The sequence below is a fragment of the Natrix helvetica genome (assembly GCF_964273705.1).
Source record: "Natrix helvetica genome assembly, chromosome: 5".
NCBI classification, from domain to species: Eukaryota; Metazoa; Chordata; class Lepidosauria; order Squamata; family Natricidae; genus Natrix; species Natrix helvetica.
The window spans coordinates 49,578,241-49,603,256 of NC_138551.1; the positions used below are offsets into that span (position 1 = coordinate 49,578,241).

The 25,016-nt window shown below is 40.3% G+C and overlaps 1 protein-coding gene across 2 annotated transcripts in view; it reads left to right on the plus strand.

Moving 5' to 3' along the window:
* SLIT1 (slit guidance ligand 1) overlaps positions 1–25,016 on the plus strand; it is a 151,206-nt gene that overhangs the window by 103,922 nt on the left and 22,268 nt on the right. For both annotated transcript variants that reach the window (XM_081953702.1, XM_081953703.1), the window contains exons 7-24: positions 1,799–1,870; positions 3,033–3,196; positions 4,879–5,026; positions 7,169–7,240; positions 7,750–7,821; positions 9,261–9,332; positions 10,432–10,575; positions 11,213–11,376; positions 11,943–11,966; positions 13,873–14,017; positions 14,396–14,470; positions 15,041–15,184; positions 15,314–15,457; positions 17,347–17,513; positions 20,106–20,238; positions 21,206–21,274; positions 22,626–22,697; positions 24,421–24,492. In XM_081953702.1, coding sequence (XP_081809828.1) covers positions 1,799–1,870; positions 3,033–3,196; positions 4,879–5,026; positions 7,169–7,240; positions 7,750–7,821; positions 9,261–9,332; positions 10,432–10,575; positions 11,213–11,376; positions 11,943–11,966; positions 13,873–14,017; positions 14,396–14,470; positions 15,041–15,184; positions 15,314–15,457; positions 17,347–17,513; positions 20,106–20,238; positions 21,206–21,274; positions 22,626–22,697; positions 24,421–24,492 — 1,953 coding nt within the window. The remainder of the gene's footprint in view (positions 1–1,798; positions 1,871–3,032; positions 3,197–4,878; positions 5,027–7,168; positions 7,241–7,749; positions 7,822–9,260; positions 9,333–10,431; positions 10,576–11,212; positions 11,377–11,942; positions 11,967–13,872; positions 14,018–14,395; positions 14,471–15,040; positions 15,185–15,313; positions 15,458–17,346; positions 17,514–20,105; positions 20,239–21,205; positions 21,275–22,625; positions 22,698–24,420; positions 24,493–25,016) is intronic.

Sequence of the window (25,016 nt, forward strand, 5' to 3'; positions counted from 1 at the left end):
TTTGTGTTTCTATTGAACACTTAATCTGATAGTCTAAAGGGTGCCCAGCTTCTCCTTCTAGGTGTGGCTGATAAGGACAGCAGTTGCTTCCTAGTGTTCTGACCTAGGCTTCCTGAGACAGTAAGAATCACATGCTTAGTCCCAAAAATCCTCTTTTTATTTAAATGGCTGTGAATTATGTTCATTCACAGCCCGTAATGAGTCACAAACAGTTTGTGAATAGTCCGATAGAAGTCTGCCACAGTATTTCGAGATAAGACTGATAAGCACCCACTTTTATCTCCCTTGAAATGCTGCCAAAGACCTAATTGCCAATTAGTTTTGCAAGGCCACATGGAGCACAGTCAAAACGGAGCTTCAGAGTTTAAACCAATCAGAACGAACAAAGTTGCTTCCTGCAAAAGCTCATGTCCATTTGCTCCTCTTTTATGTCTGATGGCAAGGGCCAATCATCTCCAAGTCTTACTCCCAAGTTGCCCCTTTTGTCTTAACTATTCTTGCCTTTTGGCAGCTCTGTGCATGTGCGCACTGGGAACAGACTCCCCCTGTTCCTCTTTCTCGCTGATGTCAGACTCCGTAGGTTTTGGAGGCAGCACATAACTCCCAGATGGCCCTGGCCCCCTCTCTGCCTCAGATGCAGAGCCCTCGTCTGAGCCTTCCCAAGACTCCAGGACTGGCCCAGGTTCCTCCCCAACCTCCTCACTCTGCTGCCAGCTACGCAGGCTGCTGGCGGGTCACAACATCTAGTTTGGGGAACTGAGAGGCTTAGATACGGGATGGGGCTGCTGTTGGGGGAATCGGAGAGTAGTGTGGTGGTGATGGGCGTGGGGGAATACGGTGAGAGTCAGAGAGTGGGTTATTTCCAGGGATCAGGAGACTGATGTTTGCTACTGGTCTCATGGTCAGCTCCTCAATCTAAGCCCTGGTATCCTGTCAGCAAATTTCCAGAGGCTTTTAGCTGCTTCTTCTGAATGCAAATTTGGTTTGTAAGAAAGCCTCCCTTATGAGTAATTTAGTACTGATGAGAGGGCTGACTGGGCATGTATCACTTCCAGAGCTATATCCAGTTAGGTTTTGAGTCTGGCATCAGCTGAGATCCTGGGGCAGGGTGGAGCAGAGGTGGTATTCTGCTAGTTCGCCCTGGTTCCGGTGAACTAGTAGTGGTGGGGGCAGGAGGCTCCGCCCACCCACCCAGACGTCATCACGGATGCTCTGCACATGTACAGAAGCACCACACGCTTCTGTACGGTTCCAAACCAGTAGCAAAAATAAAAGGATTTCATGCCTAGGGTGGATGTGTGGTCACTGTCATGTGGGACGTCATATGGCTTTCAGAGCACTGTACCACATGTCACTGGATATGAGGCCCTGCTCATTAAGCTGAGCTGTAGGGATCAGTTGAGTTTGCTGCTCTTGTACCATTCTCCCTGCTGCACAGCCGCCTCTTGGCCTGAACTCCTTGGCCCCATTTCTGGATTGAGAAGACATGCTGTAGGTTCTGTCTGCCAGGGAATTGCATTTAGCGGGTCCCAGGATATGGGCCTTCTCTGCCATGGTGCCCACCTTGTGGAATCTTCTTCCCCAATGCATTTTTTTTATTTTTTAAAAATTGTGACTGTTTTAATGTATTTGTTTTTAATTAAGTTTAAATTAAGTCACTGCTCAGAGTCACCTTTTTGTCAGATGGGCTACGATACAAATATAATAAATAATAGATGATAGTTAGAAATAGATTGATGATAGAATAAGACAGTGCATGTATTTCAAGTGATGCTTTTCCTTTTTCTCATTCTTGCAGGACCTTGAACAACAACAATATCAGCTCCATACCCATCTCCAGCTTCAACCATATGCCCAAACTGCGCACTTTGTGAGCACATAAGGAAATGGCTCCTGGGTGTGATAGGGTGGGGGAGGCAGAAGATAATTGACTGGGTATCATATGTACAGTATCACGATGAACCAGAAATTAATAAATATTACCTTTAGGATTAATGTTTTCACAGTATGAAATGCTCCCGACATCCTGGGACTTGTATAATAATAGGAGACTCATAACAGATGTTAACATGTAGCCAAACTAGGGTACTTTGGAAAACCTAAACAGGGACAATACTGTAGTTCTTGGATCAAAGAGCACCAGAAAATCTCAGTGCTATAGGCTGGACTGGAAAAGCTAAAAATAAAAACTTGGTGAAATCATGAACCAATGCTTATTCTTGCTATAAAAACTACCTGTACAAATCCAGGTAGATACTAAAGTTTGATTTGTGAGACACCATAACAACATAGGAAGATCTTCAAAAGTTTAGTTGTGTGCTGAAGGACATCTAATTCAGTTAATCACAAAGTCAGTGAAATCTCTTCATTGGATGTTCAGGCAACATACAGTAAAAAAAATTACCATTTCAGAAACATAGAATCTCACCCAATTTCAAAAAGTATGTGGTATCTCACAAGATCTAGCAAGACATCTATCATCAGTAGCCTCTCCCCCGTTGGCTTGGCCACTGTTGCCAATCAATGCTTGAGAGATGTGTCCTGTGATGCTCAGCTTTCGTGGTAACATATCTAATGAAGATATCTGGTTCTTTGGCTACTTTTTCTCCAGTTTTTTTTTTCTTTAGAGACTTGATATACAACATTGGACAATTGATTGGGGTTATTATTCTTACCATACAACAGACTAAATGAAATTAATTAACTTGGACGTGATCAGTCTGAGGTTGGTAAGTGGATTAGTTGACTGTCTCACATGGCCCTGTTTTGAGTTCCTTCCAGGAACAGTGTGGCTGGGTGAATGCCAAAATTGAAGAGGCAAACAGGAACTTGGTTGACCATCTCAATCCTTAATGCAGGATTCATTCCTAACCCTACAGAATCAGAATCTCCTTTCCAGAAAATGTCCCCAAGTTATCAGTCAAACTCATTAGCTTTGTCCTATTCTTTAGAACTGGCTTTGTAAATTAGAAGTATCAAGCAAAAGGTGCTTTTTTTCCCTTTCTTCCCACACTTTTACTTTGTCTCTGCAGCCGCTTGCACTCCAATCAGCTGATCTGTGATTGTCATTTGGGTTGGCTTTCCCAGTGGCTCCGCCAGCGACCTACTATTGGGCTCTTCACACAATGTGCTGGTCCTCCATCCCTCCGTGGTCTAAATGTTGCAGAAATACAAAAGAATGAATTCAGCTGCTCAGGTCAGTGGCATCAGCAAAGTGCTAAGAGCTTTCTCTGTGGGGGCAAAAAGAATGAATTTTCCTCCAAGCTTTGGAAGAAAATCCTCTTAGGACACACACATCCCCCCCCCCCCCCGAACAAACAGGAGGAGGGTCTTGTCTGTTTTCAAGTTTAAGACAGACTAGCTAGCAGTTGAACCAAAGAGTCAATGGTTAAGCCTGCCAATTTCATTTCTACATATAACTTCTCTTTCTTTTATGATAATATGATCTCAGCATTCCTATTTCTATTTTTAGTTAATGCACAGCAGAAATTGTTTCATGCTGCAACAATTACCTGTGATTTTGAAAAGAATTCTGTTTGTCATGGGTTCTCTGGATTGATCAAATAACATATAGCATATAAGGATCTTCATGTGAACCTAGTCCATTTAAAAATATTATTATTGTTTGAGGCATACCAAGGATAGAAATACATTTATTTCTCCGTAAGATTTACTCCTTCAGCCAGATAATTTTCCAAGTGGCATTCAACTAAAGCATGCATGAGAGCTTCACAACTACTTGTCCCTCCTCCTACCTTCTGGCATCTGCCTTCAAAGAAGGAGAGAATGTAGCAAATTGTTTTATGACCTAATTACTCTACCATTCTAAGATGAAATATCTTCCTGCCTTCAATAATAATGCTTCTGTTAATATAGTAGCATGCCTGTCCTAAACTGCAGCAGGGCGTAGCGCTATTACTAAATTCTCCAAAGTTAAGGAAAGGATTCAGGTAAAATCTTAACTGGCAACCTTTTGCAGGTAACACAGTGTTAATGTTTTTGAATAGTTTCCTCCCTTTGGGTGTCTGCACCAGACAGACAGATCTCATGTCATGCTGTCTTTCATCTTCCAGAGAAATGTTTATTCTACTTCCTCTTCAGTGGTTTTCAGTCACACTGTAACTTGCATCTCTTCAGGAGACAGCATAATATCTTCACTCGCTAGCTATGCATTTTTCTTTAAAACATCTCCAATATTACTACTAGCTTACTGCCACCTCCAATTTCAACTTCTTCATTCTGTAAAAGATGTGTATGTGTGTGTGTGAGAGAGAGTGAGAGAGAGAAATCTTTTCTCATTCCCCCCTTCTTTTTTCCAGTCTATCCCTACCAATACAGCTTTTTTTGTCTGGGAGATCCTAAAAGGATTTAAGGTGTTTTACAGTCTATGTTCTGTCACATTGCTAACCTGCTTTTTCCATTCTCTCAGGTTTCTTTACTCGTTGGACACTCAGCCTTCTTAAAGTCATATTTGCCCCTTTCTTTTTATAGTTGCTATACTTTATAGTTGCTATGTTGAGTCCGTCAACATTTGAACTCAGTATTAGTTTTGGTTGACCAAAATGAATATGAGAGGCATCAGTTCCAGTAGGCAATGTTTTCTTGCAGTCTCAAATCAAACATGGACTTGCTATACTTAGAAATTTACCTATTTCTAGCCCATACTCTCTCCAGCTTACAGAGGGAAAAGCTTAAAAGTGGTACAACAATTATATTTTTATTTTGCATTTGAAGAGTTTACACAAATTTAACTATTGTCTATATGCTGTGACCCTGTGATGAAAGATGTTGCTCAAAAACTTCAATCAGTTAATTGAGCATTCATCTTTGCTCCTCTTGTATAGAGAATCCAATAACTTTCTCCTTTTCTTTCTCCAGGCCAAGATGATGCCACCAGAACTCATATCTGCAGTTTTTCATCTGGGTCCTGTCCTGCCATGTGTACTTGTAGCAATGGCATTGTAGATTGTCGTGGCAAAGGTCTAACAGCCATCCCTGCCAACTTACCAGAAACCATGACAGAGATGTGAGTAGGAACATGTTGGGTAGGGAATAATTATGTGACCTAGTAGAAGTGGAGTTGGAGGCAATTTTATCTAGGAGGTTTTTTTTTTTTAAGTTTTGGCTCTAAAGGAGGCTGCACTGCCCAGATCAGACTTGAACGCAATCTGATGGTCCTTGTGCACTTACAGCTTTCGCTTGAGAAGCAGTTAAGGACTGTTGATTGGAAGGGACCTATTTCTGTACCCCTATCTGGATTGGACCCTATTCATGGTCACTAATGACTAGGTAACCTCCAGTGGTGGGTTTCAAATTTTTTTAGAACCTCTTCTGTAGGTGTAGCCTTCTTTGTGGGAGTGGCTTGCTGGCCATGTGACCGGGTGGGCATGGCCAACTTGTAAAATGCGGTGAAACTCACTTAACAACGCTGTTGCTTAGCAACCAAAATGTTGGCTCAGAAGCTCTGGCATTTGAAGCACACAGATTTTAAAGCTGTCAAGTTACAAGACCCTTGCACCCCTAACCCTTTAGAAAAAAACCCCCAGGGGTGTTCAAACTTGACAGCTTTAAGACTTGTGGACTTCTCACTCCCAGAATTCCTCCTCCAGTCATGTTGGCTCAGGAACTCTGGCATTGAAGTGTGCAAGCCTTAAAGCTGTCAAGTTACAAGACCCTTGCACCCCTAACCCTTTAGAAACCCCCCCCCAGGGATGTTCAAACTTGATAGCTTTAAGACTTTAAGGTTTAGATAGGACTCTTAGAGGTGGGCGGGGCTATTGGTGAGCCAGCCAATCAGTGAGCGGTGGGTGGGGCAAGCGTGGTGCGGACGGGCAGGGGGAGGGAGCTGAAACCAGTTCTAAACGGCACGGTAGATTTGTAGAACCTCTTCTATAGAAGAAGTTAGAACTGGCAGGAACCCACCCCTGGTAACCTCTAACATGGATTACTGGCACATGCTCTACATGGGTTTGCCTTTGAAGAGCACTTGAAAGCTACAGCTGATCCAGAATACAGTGTTGTGAGGAGCTATGGGTGCACCTCAAGTAACACTGCTACTTCATGAGCTCCACTGGCTGCCAGTGGGCTTCTAAATGCAATTCAAGGTGCTAGTTGTCCCCTGTGGAGCCATTCACAGCATAAAGCCAGACTATTGGCAGGACCACCTATCTTTGACTATGTCTCCCCATCGCAAGCATTGATGGGACACGAGATAATGCCTTCTCTGTCACCACATCTACCTTATAAATAGCATTGTTGCCCAAGATCCAGATGTTTGCTAGCCTGTCTGCCTTTCAAAATTTTCAAAAACTTAGCTCTCCCCAAGGGAGCGTTGGGCCAGGCAGCTTTATAAACCTGTTTTAATAGTTCTGGTTATTTGAATCACTTATTGTTTTTAGTTCATTTTATTTTGTCAAATGTTACTTCTTGCTTTTAACTTGGTATAGCACATTAAGTTTTGTATGGCATGGACAGCCATATAAATTGCATGAATGAATCGATGAATGGTTGTTTGAATCCAACTTTTGTTTAAGTGAAGAAAGTGGAATATTAATGTATTCAAATATATGAACTTTTTTAAAAAAAATAACTTCTTATTGTGCTTCCTTCATTTATCAAATCAGCCTTGTAGTTCTATTAAGGAGACAAAATATGAGAACTACCCTAAGTAATAAGTTTTAAATAGTCATTTCATGGATATTTTATCTAGGCTTAAATATAATTTGTAGCTAATTCATGCATTATGTCCAAGGAAATATACTAGGAAAATGAATTATGTAGATTTGCAGATTGAGATAATTGAGAAATTGTTTACTGTGTGATTATGTGATTATATCCACGTAAGTAGCTTGCAAATGAATGTATACTGTGCTGAATAGCAAAGTGTGTATATGATTATACCACTTCACTAAATGTAAAACTCTGCATGGATTTCCAAAACATACACTACATCAATTTAATTGTATAAAAATATTATTAATTAATCTGCAAGCTCAGCTGAAAGTTATGCTAGTTTGATTCATGTACAGATAGGGCAGAACTTTACTTTCTCTTACACATATGATTCTGTTTGATCTCTAAAATGCCTCTACTGAATAATATAGCATTTCATCTATTTTTATTGGTGTACCCCAGTTGTTTTCTTTCTAATGTTTGGTTTATAACACAGACGTCTGGAACTCAATGGCATCAAGTCCATCCCCCCTGGAGCCTTCTCATCATACAAGAAACTGCGTAGGATGTGAGTGTCTTGCTACAGATCATTTCCATCCAATCATTCAGCTTCTATCACCTTTGGTTTAGTCTAGGCTTCTTTGTTCTTTATTATTGATGTCTATCTATAATCCAGTGAGGAAAGGATAAACAGAGCGGAAAATTAGGTTGATGAGACCTAGATCAGAGACAAGGCATTTGAAATCCACAGGTGTGGCTAGCTATCCTTAAACAGAAAGAATGAATCCAACTCTGAATCTCAAGAGGGTGGTGCAAGAAAATATTCTGATATGTGGGTAAAGAGTGGAAGAAACGAATAGGCCAAGGGTTATATATTTCTTTAGCTTTCCAAGGTTGTCAAGTGATCCCTTTGCTGTCCATCATTGTCACAGAAAATAGCTATTTTTGATTACCTATAATTCAAGATTTTGAAGCTTGAAATGGCAAATAGACTCTTTGGGGGAAGCGTTTACAGGGAAGAAAACTGGCAAGAGTTTTGAGTGTTTGGGAATGTTAATTTTGTCCTATATGTTCTAGAGACCTCAGCAACAATCAGATTTCAGAAATTGCACCTGATGCCTTCCAAGGTCTTCGTTCACTCAACTCTCTGTGAGTAGTCAGGGGGGAAACATATGAAATATATTACTATAGTTATGGATGCAAAATCCTGCTTGCATGCTGAGAAATAATGTTCTTCTTTCACGACTCCACTTGCACAACTTAGCTGATGCCAGCCAGAGTAATATTTACAATATCCTGCAAATGCCTAGCTGGAACTCCCTGAAGATGCTAGTGTCTGTTCCCTGTTTCTTTGACAAATATTTTCTATAACTACAGTATTTCAGTTTCTATATACTGCCAAATCTCTGTCCTTAGAAATTAATTTGGTTCATCTCCTAAGTACAATGCGTAGAATAGTCACCTCATAATTCATTTTCAAAGTTAGTTAGTTAGTTTCAGAGAGAAAATATCTGTGAATCAGGTTTTCATGCCATTATGCTGATTAACATTACAGTATTGCAATTCTTCCCTTCAGGGTTTTTGCAGTGGAATGTTTGAAAACTGCTGCTTTATAGAGTTTTAGCTATTCGTCTGACTTAAGCAGCTGCATATTTTGGGTGTATTGGACCAGGGACGTGCGGTCAGGGGAGGCAGGGGAGGCAGAGTATATAATATAATATAATATAATATAATATAATATAATATAATAATATAATAATATAATAATATAATAATATAATAATATAATAATATAATAATATAATAATATAATAATATAATAATATAATAATATAATAATATAATATAATATAATATAATAATAATATAATATAATATAATATAATATAATATAATATAATATAATATAATATAATATAATATAATATAATATAATATAATATAATATAATATAATATAATATAATATAATATAATATAATATAATATAATATAATATAATATAATAAATATAATATAATATAATATAATATAATATAATAAATATAATATAATATAATATAATATAATCCCAGATGATGAAGGCACGAAAGCGACTGGGTAACGACGAGAACCTTCCTGCCTCTGCTGGATTTAGCGCGCTCCTCGCGACTGCAATATGCAGTCGCGAGGAGCGCGCAAAGTCCAGCAGAGGCAGGAAGGTTCTCGTTGTTCCCCAGTCGCTTTCGAGGACTGCGGAGCGCGAGCCGGCGGAGCACGCTCAGGAAGGCGGGGAATGGGATCACGTGTGCTGGAGGCTGAGGCAGCCTGAGCCTCCAGCACACGTGGTCCCATTCCCCGCCTTCCTGATGACGTCACCAGCCTCACCAGCCATAAACCTCACCGCACGTCACTGTATTGGACACAGTACTTATGGGAACCCAGATTTTAATCTTTTTAAATGCTAAAACATTGCTGTTGTGTGTGACATAAGGAAACTGTGTATTAAAAAGTGAGTCTAAGATTGAATAATTCATGATAATTGCCTCTTCTCTCAATACATTATATAGGACATCACTAATCCAAGGACTGATTTTATTTCTTTTCCAGAGTCTTGTATGGAAACAAGATCACAGAGTTGCCCAAAGGAGTATTTGGGGGCCTCTATGCACTACAACTACTGTAAGCACCAATAAGAAAGATAGCTAAATTGCTATCTATCTATTTATTTATTTATTTATTTATTTATTCGACTTATAAGCCGCTCCCTCTCCTCGAAGGGACTCAGCATAGTAGGAGACCTTTAGATGGTTGGGGGTTGGACTAGAAGACCTCCAAGGTCCCTTCCAATTCTGCTATTGTATTGTATTGTATTGTATTGTATAGATATCTCTGTTACTGTTATCTAGAACTTCATTTCCAGCGACATAGTTATTATTTATTTTCAGAAACCAACAGCCTCCCCAGTTGCTTAAAAACCTGTACTCTATTTTCCTCACTGCCTGCCTTACTCACTTATAGTTTTTTCACATTTTCACACCTAGTTGCTATAATTTCATTTCCAGCATCAGCTTCTGCATCTCTTCCTAGCCTACCTTTAGTCCCCTTCCATCTGCATTATTCCAGATGGAAACATTGATTGTTTTTAGCCCTATAAATCTTCTCTGTGTTCTCTCTATCCCTTCACCTGGCTTGAATTAGGGATGGATAAATAGCGGTATACTTTTTATCATTTTCTTCAAACCTTACATTGAATGGCATCTCATTTTTGCATCAGTTCACCATTAAAAGTAACTACACGACAAGTCATACAGATTATCCTGTGCATTTCATTGTTTTATATATATTACTCTTTCTTCTAATCTACAGTTTTGCAAGCAGTTTCCATGACTCAATTAAATATGGTACATTATTCCTACTGAGAAGTGCATTTTTATGTGAATATAGCTAATCATACCATTTGAAAGATGCAAATATTCATTCATTTATTTATTTACTTATTTGCAAAACTTATTGGATGCTTGAAAGATGTAAATACTAAAGAATAACTTTGCTTAATTTTCATATTGACTTGGAAGTATGCATTAGATGACTTCAGATTAAAATGCAGGCTTAATTTATTTCTTCGCCTGAGCTTTGCTAGTAACTTGGTGGGGTGGGTAGGTCCCACCCTACCAAGGTAGGTCCTTTGCATAATGAGCAAATAATTTTGTCTAGTATCCAGTACTGTTATCACAGCATCTGCACACATTACTATAGTATGATTGCTCCATCACTCCAGGCTACTGAATGCCAACAAGATTAACTGCATTCGAGCAGATGCCTTTGCTGACCTGCAGAACCTCTCACTGCTCTCTCTTTATGACAACAAGATCCAGACCCTGGCCAAAGGCACTTTTGCCACCCTGCGTGCCATCCAGACACTGTGAGTCTGAGCTTCCGTACATGATATGGGGTGGTAGGAGGATGGTAGAAGATTTGAATTCTGGAGTGCCAAGGGGAAGGCAGGCCAGAGTCTGGGGGGAAAGAACCAGGAGATTACAACAGAAATGTCATCTAAAAAGAAGTCCTGCTCTCATTGGAAGATACTGACTCAACACTCATTGAGCACAATCTAGTGTTTTGATTAATGTGTTGGGCTATAATTGGGCAGACTCAGATTCATGCCCATCTTCAATCTCAGAAGCTCATTAGGCAACTTTGCATCATCTCTCAGCAAAACCCATCCCAGGGGGTTGGTACGAGGAAAAAGAAATGGAGGACAACATGCTCCATATACTGCCTTGAGCTCCTGTATGAAAGGCAGGTTTTAAACCTAATGAATAGATAAATTATGAATAAGTAAAATAAAATAAATTCCTAGAGGATGTGTTCCAGAGCCATTGGCATGCCTCCACGATCTTTGAGATCTGCCATAGAAAGGGACTACTGAAAAAGCATTCAGCTTTGCACTGGCTAGAAGCATCATCTTAGCAGCCACACATGGCTCTCAGATCAACCATCTGAGATGCCCACAGATTCTTTAATGGTTATGCTCTGTTCCTTTTTCTTTCCCACTGCAGCCATCTGGCCCAGAACCCCTTTATTTGCGACTGCAACCTGAAGTGGCTGGCAGACTTCTTGCGTGCCAATCCTATTGAGACAAGTGGTGCTCGTTGTGCCAGTCCCCGGCGTTTGGCCAACAAGCGCATTGGACAGATCAAGAGCAAGAAATTCCGCTGTTCCCGTATGAGTTGCTTTCCTGCTATAGGGTTGCTTTGGAATTTGGGTCCAGGAGAGGATTGATGTGCTAGCACACCTTTTAAGAGATTTTGTCTCAACACAGAATAGACTATAAAGAACATGTAGAAATGTTCTCCCATCCTTCCCTTCCTTCCTTCCATTCTTTCTTTCTTTCTTTCTTTCTTTCTTTCTTTCTTTCTTTCTTTCTTTCTTTCTTTCTTCACATAATGCCTCCTTTGCATTTTAGTACCCTCCCATTTTTAATTTTCTTGTGCCCAGAAGTCTAAGGAATCAGGATACATATAAACCATAAGCCATCTTACATTCTGAAAGTGAGCGACAGGAATGGCTTGGTTGAAATGATCAACTGGTCTGCAATTCATCTCTTATTTAATGTCTAGAACACAGAGATAGATCTGTTTGCTATAAATTGGTCAACTAAGTTTTCTAACCTCTTAATTTGGAAAAAAAAATTGTGCCAGAACATATGTACAGGCTTGCTCTAATGTGCCTGAAAGAGTTGTGTTTGCTGCATTTACATTAATACTCTTTGCCCATCTTTCTTTACAGCCAAGGAACAATACTTCATTCCAGGTAAAGGAAAAATATTATAATGGGATATGGTGATTGAATGCATATAACTTTGCTTGCTGGGCAGAAATTTCAGTATTTCCCTTTAACACAAATGGTTTATGTTAAAACTTCCAAATGCCATTGAATGGCTTATGATTAAATAACTTACCATATTTTTTGGATTATAAGACGCACCTTTCCCCCCCAAAAAAGAGGGTGAAAATCTGGGTGCATCTAATACACCGAATACAGCATTTTTTGCCTCCTGAAACCCCGCCCCCTTCACCAAAATGAAGGTACAGAGGGTTTGGGATGCCTGCAAAGTGCTCCTGGGGGCTGGGGAGGGCAAAAACAAGCGAGAAATAGGCCATTTATTACTCGTTTTTGCCGCCGCCCCAGCCTCCAGGAGCTCTGTACAAGCCGCCTAATGGCTATGCATGCCCTTTTTGGGGCAAAAAATGGGCTGGCTTTTTGCTTGTTTTTGCCCCCCCCCAGCCCCCAGGAGTACTTTGCAGGTCTCTCAAACTCTCTGCATGCCCCATTTTTCACAAAAAATGAGGCGTGCAGAGGGTTAGGGAGGTCTGCAAAGTGCAAAAAAAAATTTTTTTTTAAATTTACCTCTTCAAAATCTTGATGCGTCTTATACTCTGGTGCATCTTATATTCCGAAAAATATGGCATGTTAAAACTTCCAGGTGTAGCTCAAACTACTGGTTGCTGCCTATAAAACCTTTCCTGACATAAGTCTTGTTATCTAAGGGAGCATCAGTCTTCTGTAGTTTTTGCCTGTCATGTGTGGCTGTCCAAAGTTGATTTGCTCCAGGATCCATCCATTAAGCAGTATCATCTGATGGGATCCAGAAAATGTGCCTTCACAGTTCAGGTGCCCCCTGGGACAACATTCCCCAACCATGTTTAAAACAATCCTTAAAATGTAGTCTTTCCTTGGTTTAGAATGGATCACATGTGGGACAATACAGGTCGTCCTTGACCTACAACAGTTTGTTTAATGACCATTTGAAGTTACAACAGTACTGAAAAAAGTGGCTTATAACCATTTTTTTTCAGCTACAACTATTGCCGCAGGTCCCATGATCAAAATTCAGATGTTTGGCAACGGACTCATATTTATGACCATTGAAGGGTCCCAGGGTCATGTGATCAGCTTTTGTGATGACCTGACAAGTAAAGTCAACGGGAAAGCCAGATTCCCTTAACAACAGTGTTGCTAACTTAACAACTGCAGTGATTCAGTTAACAAGTGTGGCAAGAAAGGTCCTAAAATGGAGCAAAAGTCACTAAACAAATGTCTCACCTAGCAACATAGGTTTTGGCCTCAGTTGTGATTGTAAGTTGAGGACTACCTGTAATTGGGCAACCAGGTACTTCCCCCCCCCCCAATAACAGTGGCCCTGGTTGTATGTTGCTATAGTAGCCTCAAAAACAGAACCCCCACTTCTGAGGCAGATGGAGAGAGCAAAGGGTAGCCTGAGTTAGTTAGAAGGTGAACTGGAAATCCATAGGGGAAAATTGATTTTGAGATCAGAATTATAACTAGAGTTAACTTTTAAGCCTCATGAGATCAATCCAGATTCCAATCTGATGAAGTGACATAAAACACTTATGTGGGAAGTGCCTTTATTCCTGAATATCAAATGCAAGAGTAGACTTGGAAGGCTAATCAATGGAAAATTTAGCTTGATACTCTTGCAGGCTGATCTATCAGGCTCTTTTTATAGAGGGCACAGGAGTAAAGAAAGGGCTTTTTGTTTTTTTGCTTTTGTAGATGATCCCTGCTCTTCTGTGCAGAGAAGTGACAATGATTATACCCAAGTGTAGAGAGTAGTAAGGGGCGTCTTCTTGTCTTCTAGAAGAAGGTTCCCTAGCAGTACAGCTATCATTAACCTCACACTTTGTTTTTCTGGCAGGTACGGAGGATTATCATTTGAACAGCGAATGCCATAGTGATGTGGTTTGCCCAGCCAAGTGTCGTTGTGAAGCCAATGTGGTGGAGTGTTCCAATCTGAGGCTGACAAAGATCCCAGAGCGCCTCCCACAGGCTACTGCTGAATTGTAAGATCTGAACTTGCCCTGCCCATTATTGAGCATCCATTCATGTCTTTTCACAATCCAGACAAAATGTTCTTTCCTTCTTAGTCTTCCCTATGGCGTCTTCACACAATGAATTGCAAAGGATGTGTTCTACCACCATTCCTTAATAAGATAAAGTGAGATGCAATATCTATTCCATGGGCAGCCTCTTTGGAGAACTCTGTATCGATGCTCATGTACTTCTCAGGAAATCCCCACGCTTTCCACTGCGCCACTCCCTTCATTTTTTCCTTATTCTGGATGATTTTTGTATAAGAAATCATGGGTATTATATTGTTCATGCAGCGTAAGCCTTTGCTCTCAGGCTTGCAGGTTTATTTTACTTTCTTCCCTGTGCAGACGCCTGAATAACAATGAGATCACGGTGGTGGAGGCGACAGGCATCTTCAAGAAACTTCCACACTTAAAGAAAATGTGAGTTATATGGATGAGAGCTTCTAGGAACACATTCCTCCTTATATAGGATTTTGAAGTGGACTTTACAGCATAGCAATATTTTTAAAAGATGTGGCAGAGAAAGAACTGTCAAAGTTCCTACAGGCATTAGTATAAATGGATATAAAGAATTATGCTGGACCCATCTCCTGTCTCCTTGAAGTCCACAAGAAGGGCATTGTATAATAGCATCCTCCTGCTCACATTGCCTACCAATTTTAGGAGCCATATTCCGTCTGATAGTGGAAGTAATACACAGCTATTTTAACTATTGTTATTCTTCAGGAAACAGATGCAAAGATGCCTAGACTCTGATCAATCTCCTCAGCAATCTGCTTGAGGCTACAAAATTAGGCCTAAAATTATGACAGATGTTCAAGTGGGTGCAGAAGTAATCTAGAATTGAAAGCTGCTAAATGAAACATACTTCCAGCTTTGGATCTATCGGATCTAGTCTTCTTTTGTTAGTGTTGAAGTGGCAGAGCCTGGCAAACTGTGAACTAAGATGCAGCCCTTCCTATATTGACTTCCTGCTCTCTGCTTTCCTAGAAATTTGAGCAACAACAAAATCTCAGAGATCGAGGATGGGGCCTTTGAGGGGGCATCTTCAGTGAGCGAGTTACATTTGACTGCTAACCAGCTAGAGTCAGTGCGCAGCTCCATGTTCCGGGGCTTGGATGGGCTGCGGACACTGTAAGTCAACCCTAACTGTGAATAGTAGTGGGGAGGAGCACCGTTTTGCAGAATATTGATGCTTCTTGCTGACAACTAAATAATTGTTACTGCAAAATGGCTTCTTCCCATCTTCTCTTTTCTCCCCAGGATGCTGAGGAACAATCGCATCAACTGTATTCACAATGACAGCTTCACTGGGCTGCGCAATGTGCGCCTTCTCTCCTTGTATGACAATCAGATCAGCATTATTTCACCGGGGGCTTTTGATACATTGCAGTCACTCTCTACTCTGTGAGTTGTGAGGAAGGGAAAGTTTAGTTTAATATAATACATACCGTATCCTTCGGAGTATAAGACTCACCGGAGTATAAGACGCACCAAGATTTTGAAGAAGTAAATTAAAGAAAAAAGTTTTTGCACTCTGCAGACCTCCCAGAAATGGCCCGTTTTTCATGAAAATGGGCCCATTTTTTTTCAAAAAAGGGCATGAATAGCCTTTAGGAGACTTGTAGAATGCTCCTGGGGGGTGGGCCCCCCCAAAATGAGCAAAATATCGCCCATGTTTTTGCAAAAATGGGCCCATTTCTTGTCAAAAAAAGGGCATGAATAGCCTTTAGGAGGCTTATAGAGTGCTCCAGGGAGCTGGGGGGGGGGGCAAAAACGAGCACAAAATGACCTGTTTTTCGCTCATTTCTGCCCTCCCCACCCCCCAGGAACACTCTATAAGTCTCCTAAAGGCTCTGCACAGCCATTTTGGTGAAGTGGTTGGGGGTTTCGGGAGACATAAAATGCTGTATTCAGTGTATATAAGACGCACCCAGATTTTCAGAATTTTTTTTGAGGGAAAAAAGTGTGTCTTATACTCCGAAAAATACTGTAGGTCCTTTTCCCTGGATTTTTATTTTATTTTTCCTTTCCAAATTATTCTCTAGTCTCAGAAATGTGCTTCTATCATGAACTGATCCAGCTTCTGGGGTGTTCCCATTTAAAACTTAATATAGTTATCAGTTAACTGTTTTCAAAGAGCCACATCTCTGGAGTCAAGGCTAGATAAGAGGAAATTTTCATTCGTGGGAATGGCCCTCTTCACTTCCAGCTGGAGTCCATGGTTGAAATGCTGCAATTGCTGAAATAGGCATTTGTCACTGTTTCAAAACATGGGATGTTGCTAAGAAACTATTTTGCATATTGCTAATATTTGATTTTATCCCACACTTTTGTAAGTCTCTTTATGGGGGAGTAAAGCTATTAAAGCTTTTGTAATATTTGATTTTATCCCACACTTTTGTAAGTCTCTTTATGGGGGAGTAAAGCTATTAAAATACACACATGGTAACAAATGAATATTTATATCCTTTGCTTGGGTCAAAACAAGAGTTTCATCTTATCTTTTAAGCTTGCTCTTGCTGTTTACAATTACAGGGGGAGCATTGAGGGACAAGGGTAACAATTTTCCTAAGGCAATTTAATGAGTTTATATTTCAGAGGAAAGACTTGTGCAAGGTTTCTTAACTCAGAACTCCTTGATTCATTTCATGATCTCTGCAAATGAAAGATGCTCCTCTGAGTAGGGTTGGGGAAGACACGAGAGAACAGAACAGTTCTGCTGAATTGGACCAAAGCTCTATGTTGACCAGCATTCTGTTCTCACAATGGCCAACCAGAAGCTAACAGGAAGTTCACAGGCAGAACATCAGTATAGCTACTTGTGTTCTCAATGTAGGAGGAGAACTATGTTAGAAGCCTTTTAGGGATTTTTTTTTTAAAGCCAGATAGTTGGTAGCCCATTTGAATGGTCTGCAGTTAGTCTGTTCTTGAAACCTTGAAGAATTCATGGCAATCAATGAAAACCAATCTTAATTACCAGCAGCTCTCCAATCCTCTTGGAGAGCTGTTGGTAATTCCTACAGACTGTAATTATAAAATGATGGTGTAACATTGTCTTAAGATCCACGTTTGGGAAATGACGACATAAACAATGCTAGACTAGGTGGCTAATAATTCAACTCAACAACATGTAAAGTAGGTTTATATTATCAAAATATAATTAGGTGTTTACCAGATATAAGAAAGGTGATTGGGTTTAAAAGAGGTCAGGAATCTTCATTCCAACTGCGGGACGTTAAAATTTCCATCGACAGTGGTATTATTTATCTTCTTTACATAACCTTTGAATCCAGGAACCTACTGGCTAACCCTTTCAATTGCAATTGCCATCTGGCCTGGCTGGGTGATTGGCTTCGTAAGAGGAAGATTGTGACTGGGAATCCACGCTGCCACAATCCAGATTTTCTGCGCCAAATCCCACTGCAGGATGTTGCCTTCCCCGACTTCAGGTGTGAGGAAGGTAACTTATGGGCTCTCAGATTTTGGGCAATAGCAAAGATAACAGAGCAAATATGGAAGCTTTACACAGTGAGGTTTCTTATATGTGTGTGTCAAATCATTTTGTGTCTTTTAAAAGAGCAGTGTAATCCAGATTAATAAATAATCATGCTTAAACATGATGCAAAGCTCTAATTGACATTTATATGATTTCTCTGAATGAATTGAAATGAATTGAAAACAATTCAACATTGTTTTGTTGTAAATCTAAAATAGCATAGAGAACTCATATAAACAGACACTGCAAAATAATGTACAGTCTTATTCTATATTTCAACATATTTTGCTTAGATTTTTAGTTGTGAATCATAGTTCAGTTCAGTGGTGGGTTTCAAATATTTTTAGAACCTCTTCTGTAGGTGTGGCCTGCTTTGTGGGAGTAGCTTGCTGGCCATGTGACCGGGTGGGAGTGACTTGCCAGCCATGTGACTGGGTGGGCATGGCCAACTTATAAAATGTAGTGAAACTCACTTAACAACGCTCTTGCTTAGCAACCAAAATGTTGGCTCAGAAACTCTGGCATTTGAAGCACGCAAGTCTTAAAGCTGTCAAGTTATAAGACCCTTGCACCCCTAGCCCTTTAGGAAAAAAAACCCAGGGGTGTTCAAACTTGACAGCTTTAAGACTTGTGGACTTCAACTCCCAGAATTCCTCCGCTTGCTCTTCATCTTGGTGATGTGCGGACGGGCGGGGGGAGTGAGCTGGTTCTAAACGGCACTGTAGATTTGTGGAACCTCTTCTATAGAAGAGGTTAGAACTGGCAGGAACCCACCCCTGGTTCAGTTCCATGTATATATCAGTTTGCACATTTTGATGCACAATGTTAAATAACACACACACACACACACACACACACATACACACACACACACATTGCTCAGTCTATTCATTTTTGCAAGTATTTTCTTTAATATGCATATATTATGGAGCTTTTACCAATATACACATTTTTGTGTGCCTTTTCCTGCCTTTACTCCCCAGATTTTTAACCTGTTCCAGTCAGCAAACTATTTTTGTATGAATGTTTTCTTTAGAAAATTACATCAGAGTATCAGGGATATCATAAACATCAAATAATGACAACTCCATTTTTGTCTGCATGTAGGTTAGGAAAACTTGAATTTTGCATTGAAATGGTAACTGAATTGGTTTTTCCTTCACTTTTAATGTGCCAGACCTCTAGTGGTCTAACTTGGGCAAATCATTTCAAAGGTGGAAAAACAATTCACACTTTGCATTGATTGAAATGGGGAGAACATAAAGGCTATGATGAAAACCACAAAAAAACTACATGTGAAAATGAGGAGTAGAGTGGAGTTACACGCAATGACTCAGTTCAAATTCTTTTGGGCACTTTGTAGAGAAATTCTGGGAGCTGCAATTTGTGGGATAATTGTACAGTTTTCTGCGCTCTTCCTACTCTTTGGATGGAAATTACCATATTTCAGTGTTGACTTTGGCCTTCTCAGTTACAAATACATGGGCATAACCAACTAGTCTAATATGATCTACGCAACTCTGTGCCATTTAAATATATAGAAACTAAGTATTGAAGGGTAGCACCAAAGTACAGAAAACCAATGTAGTATCTTCAAGCCACAAATTTGCTGAAATGTTATTTTTGCTAAACATGCATGGATTTCTAATTATGTAATGGTTCCTAGAGTTATGTCTATTGATTTTAAGCATTCTTTTTTAAGCTTGCAAAGTTGATTAAACGCAATGCAATTTAGCTATGGTGTTCAACCATCCAGATTAAGTAAGTGAAATATCTTGATGCAAAAAATATTTTACGACAACACTGATTCACTAAAGGAATAAATCATGTGAATTTGGCAAGCACGTGTAAGTCATTGCCAAACTACCGATCTCCGCTCCTTCCGCACGAAACTCAAGACCCACCTGTTCCAACTAGCCGGCCTGGCTTGAATTATAACTACATTCTCTAATCCCCCTGGACAATTTTAAATTTTAAATTAATTCTGACTTTTAGGGTATTTTAATTGTTTTAATCTTACTGTGTTGTTTTAACTCATGATTATTTATTTATGTATTGTAAAATGTTTTGTATATACCTCCTCCTCGTCATTTGTTTGTATATTGAATTGTACGCCGCCCCGAGTCCCTTTGTGGAGAGGGAGCGGCCTATAAATTGAATAAATAAATAAATAAATTGGCTTTGACCCAATGCAGTAGCTGCTTTCAACATAGCCTTTGTGTGGAGAATAGGTAGGGATGGCTATGACCCAGAAAAAATAATAATCACAGTAACTTTTTGAGTGTACTTCTCTGCCTTGCAACCTTCTTGTAAATCAAATCAAAGGCACCATTTCGAAAGGGATTTTTCCATCACTTCCCATAAAAACCTACATTGTTATTTCTAATGAATTAATCACATCAGTTGATTAACATCCCGCGTTCTAATTGTTCCTGATATTTCTGACTCTTGAAGACCTACGTAGTAATAGAAAACCCAGAATTTCCTGCAAAGATTTGAGACAATATTTATATCTGGAGTGTCATATTGCATTCTTCTTGGCTGGTTCCTTGGCAGGTCAGGAGGAGACCATCTGTTTCCCACGTCCTCAGTGCCCGCAGGAGTGCACCTGCCTAGACACAGTAGTTCGCTGCAGCAATAAGCACCTGAAAAGCCTTCCAAAAGGAATACCCAAGAATGTTACTGAGCTGTGAGTATAGACACCTAGGGCCAGTGGTGACATTCAATTTTTTTTTACTACCGGTTCTGTGGGCATAGCTTGGTGAGCGTGGCAGGGGAAGGATACAGCAAAATCTCCATTCCCACCCCACTCCAAGAGAAAGATATTGCAAAATCTCCATTCCCACCACACTCTGGGGCGGTTCTTGCCGGTTCTCCGAACTACTCAACATTTCCGCTACTGGTTCTTCAGAACCTGTTAGAACCTGTTGAATTTCACTCCTGGTATCGGCTGAAAGGAGCATTATGAGAACTGACACTTTGTATGCATGGATGAAATGGTTAGCATAGCTTTTTTGGGCTAACAACCACACTTGGTTTTGAGGGGGTATTAGGGACTGGTGTCCCCAAAAGTAGAACAAGGTGGAATCAATACAGAAACCAATTTCTTTTAGAAGACATTATATTAATTAAATCCAGTTACTGGTAATATGATTGTTTTCCATGTATTTAATAGTGTTTCTTCAATCACATTAACAATGACACATGTGAGTAGCAAATTTTGGAAGAGCTACTCACAGTTTTAGGGTCTGGCTGGGTCTCATGCTGTACTCTCTGGATTTGGAGCAGCAAACTGACTAATGCATCCAGTCTCTTGAGTTGCATAATATTTGCAATTTTGCTGCCATTTATATGAAGAAAGATTTTAAAAAAATATTTTGGGATATTTTGAACTATTATTTCTGTGTGGCAAATGTATTTATTGGGGTATTAAGTTTGTCGTTCTGGCTTATCATCCACAAATAGTGAATCTGCGACATGCAGAAGGGGCCACAATTATCAATATGTTGCTTTGTAATGTTAATGAGCCATCTGGATAGCAATAAGAAGACAAGGTGATATACTCATATTATACACTTTGCACGCAGAGATCTTGAACTTTGCTCTTTTAACAGTTCAGTTGTAATATCTGACACATATTTTTACTATTCTTGCAGCTATTTGGACGGCAACCAATTCATCCTTATTCCAGGACAACTCTCCACCTTCCGTTACTTGCAGCTGGTGTAAGTGTCCGAGAAGCTCTAAGAAGTTACTCATCTGATGAAACCTACAGTGGTCTTTCCTGGAGATGGTAGATTAAATATAAGGATCATAACAACCTCTAGGGTGTTCTGAAAACTGCTAAGATCTTCACCATAATCTAGATCCATTTTCTCCAACTTGCTGACTCGAGATGAGTGTGTGTGACCTGGATTCCTTTGCTGCATATCTAATTGGACAAGGAGTAAATAGGAAGAGACATCACTGAGTTCTTAATTGATGTAGCACTACAAATTAAAGCTGGTGCAGAAGATAAGTGGTCTATAGCACCTCTTAATAGAAGCAGGTGGCCATGATGTTACTAATATGCAATGAAGCTTCACAGAGTTATAAACAAAAGTAAAACATAAGGCCAGAATGCCCTGTACAACCCAGTAATTATCTTTCATATTCTTTTTTCAGTAATTAGCAAAAAGCAACATTTCATTAAAAGCATAGAATGCCATAGAATTATGTATATTGAAACAGAAGGGGATCAGAGAAGACCAAGAAATAGTCAAGAGAGGTAGTCTCCTCTTATCTTCTGTGCTCTCCGTAAGAAAACATCTGAGGAGAGAAATAGAAACATTTGCATTATACAAAATGATGCTTAAAGCAGAAAAATCTTAAGAAAAAAAAATTTATTATTAGGAAACATTTTTAGATAGTCGTCTTATTAGTCTTCTTAATTTAGCCTTCTTAATCGTGACACCCACTTAAAGCAAATTATGTTGCAGGGTTCTTACAAGAAAAATTCAGGCATTTTGAATAGGATACAGCTAATTCAAGGTTAGGGACGTAAGGGACGTGGTGTTGATCGAAAGGTTGGCAGTTCAATGGTTCGAACCCCCAGTGACATGTAACCAGGATGAGCTTCCGTTACTTGTCCCAGCTTCTGCCAACCTAGCAGTTTGAAAGCATGTAAAAATGTAAGTAGAAAAATAGGAACCACCTTTGGTGGGAGGGTAACAGCGTTCCGTGCACCTTTGGCTTTTAGTCATGCCAGCCACATGACCACGGGGACGTCTTTGGACAGCGCTGGCTCTTTGGCTTTGAAACAGAGATGAGCACTGCCTCCTAGAGTCGGGAATGACTAGCACATATGTGCAAGAGGAACCTTTACCTTAATTCAAGGTAGAATAATGGATTGCATCATGCAATCGTCATGCAGATAGTTGCATAAAAGTGCTGACAAACCATAAAGCGGATTTTTCAGTATATATACTGGCACTGCAATTGCAAAGGATGGTAGATTTTCCCTTGAGAAATGAGGGGAAGGAAGGAAGATTGAGTTAAAAGTGATATTAGAACCTGACCTGTGCTTCTGTTTTGCAGAGACCTGAGCAACAATAAGATCAGCTTCCTCAGCAACAATTCCTTCACCAATATGAGCCAACTGACCACTTTGTGAGTGTTTTCTAACAGAGCTGAATCTAAAAGAGTTGTGCTACTTCAGATTTCAGGGACAGATATCATTGGGTTCCTGTGGTGAAAACCTGGGCAAAGGCCACATCCACTCAGCTCTTTTTCTATGTCCCCCCTTCTACCCTAAAGCTAACAGGAAATCCAAATTTTTGCTGCCTCTGTAGCACTTTCTTACCAGGTCCCTGGAACAGGCCCAAGCTGAGCTGCTTTTTATCCAGCTTTAGCACAAAACACCCCAAGGCCTGTGATTTGGCTATAAATCCAGGCCTACCCACCATCAACTAGCGCAGTGATGGCTAACCTTTTTCTAAAGGCACGGCAAACTTGTGCCCAGACCCACAATGGAATGTGTCCCACCCACCTGTGCATGCACGTGCAACCCACCCACCCCCGTGGGGGGGGGGAGTTTTCACCCTCCCCAGGCTCTTGAGCTTTCCTGAAGCCTGGGGAGGGTGAAAACAGCCTCCCGCAGCCCCCAGGAGGCCCTCCGGAAGGCGGAAACGAAGAGGCTGTTTTCATCCTCTTCAGGCTTCCGGTTGGCCCATTGGACCTGTTTTTCACCCTCCCCAGGCTCCGGAGGCTTTCCTGAAGCCTGGGGAGGGCAAAAAATGGCCCAACGGCCCAACCGGAAGTTCAGGAACAAACCTCTGGTTGGCCTGTTGGGCCTGTTTTTCACCATCTCTAGGCTCCAGAGGTTTTCCTGAAGCCTGGGGAGGGTGAAAATGGCCTCCTCCAGCCCTCCGGAAAGCCGAAAGTACACCAGAACTGAGGGCTGCCGTGCTGGCAAATATGGCTCCACCTGCCACCTGTGGTAAGAGTGCCATAGGTTCGCCATCACGGATCTAGCATTTGAAAAGCCTATTACATTTAGAATCCATAATGCTCTAATTACTCCATGCACATTTTTCTTTTCCCAGTAACCTATTTTTTTTTTATTAAAAAAATGTGGTTGGCTGACCACTATATGGCAGAAAAGAGTATCAAGTGAGGCATGTCAGTTTCAAGACTTCTTCCTATCTAGCTGGGCCAGTCCAAAAAATAAAAACAAAAAAGTGGCAAAAATTGGAGTTCCAATTTCCCTTACAACCGAAAGAAGACTTAGAGAGGTCAAAGAGATCAAGGACGGAACAGACCGGTCCCACGGGAAACCAGCAGAAGTAATTGAAGTCACAAAGCATGTCAGGCCACCTCCTGAATGCCCATTAATGCACTCTACATTGCCAGCATGCAGTGTCTTAAGTGGGATATTAGGGTAAGCACAGCATCTTAAAGAATCCTTAAGTCCGCCGTGGGAGTCACTGAGATGCAGGCAGACGCATAAGGTTATGTTGTCAGGAAAGTGTTCGTGTGCCTTCCTTGTGCCAGGGCAAAAAGGTTGTATGAATTTACTTAGAGATTTTACAATTAGAGATTTTATTTACTTAGCGATTTTATAATTAGAGTTTTAATTACTTAGAGATTTTATCTGCTTATATGGCTTTATACTGTTCAAAGCAGGTTTCCTTTACAGTGGCGATTTATATCCTGGGCAAAATGGGGTTGATTGAGAGAGAGATTCCGATTCAAATATTTAAGATTTTTGTGTGAGTTACCTATTAGTGCATCTTACAAAATACTGGGGACAGGAATACACTTAATGCATGGGATGTAATTACACAACATGTGATTGTTTAAATTGTTTCTGTCTCTCTCTAATTTTACCTAGGATCCTCAGCTACAATGCACTGCAGTGTATTCCCTCACTAGCCTTTGAAGGTCTGCATTCACTACGGCTGCTGTATGTATCTTGTGTTTTGCCCCCAATTCACATCACCTGATCCTCTTTATTCACTTCTCTGTGGAATCACCTGTTAATTTTTAGTTTACTGGAGAATGAATTTTGCCTGATCATTATTTTGTTTTAATGGATAGCAGCTGGGCAAAGAATATTGCAAAATGAGACAATATTCTGGGGCTGATGGGCACATTTGGAATTTGAGGGGCAGGTTGGGAAAAGTTTGAGAAAATGATTTCCATTTTAAATGACCAATTATAAATCACCCGTTTACTATAAGGCAAATTTATGATACATCTCTCCATCATTACCCTAGCCTAGTCTCCCGAATACTTTCTACTACCTCAAAATTGACTTTAAAATGTGGCAAAACTCACTTAACAAATGTTTCACTTAGCAACAGAAATTTTGGGCTCAATTGTGGTCATAATAAGTTGAGGACTACCTGTAATTTAATTATTCTGTAGTGTAAATACGAGTAGTCCTCGAGTTATGATCATAATTAAACTCTGCAATTTTTAATAATA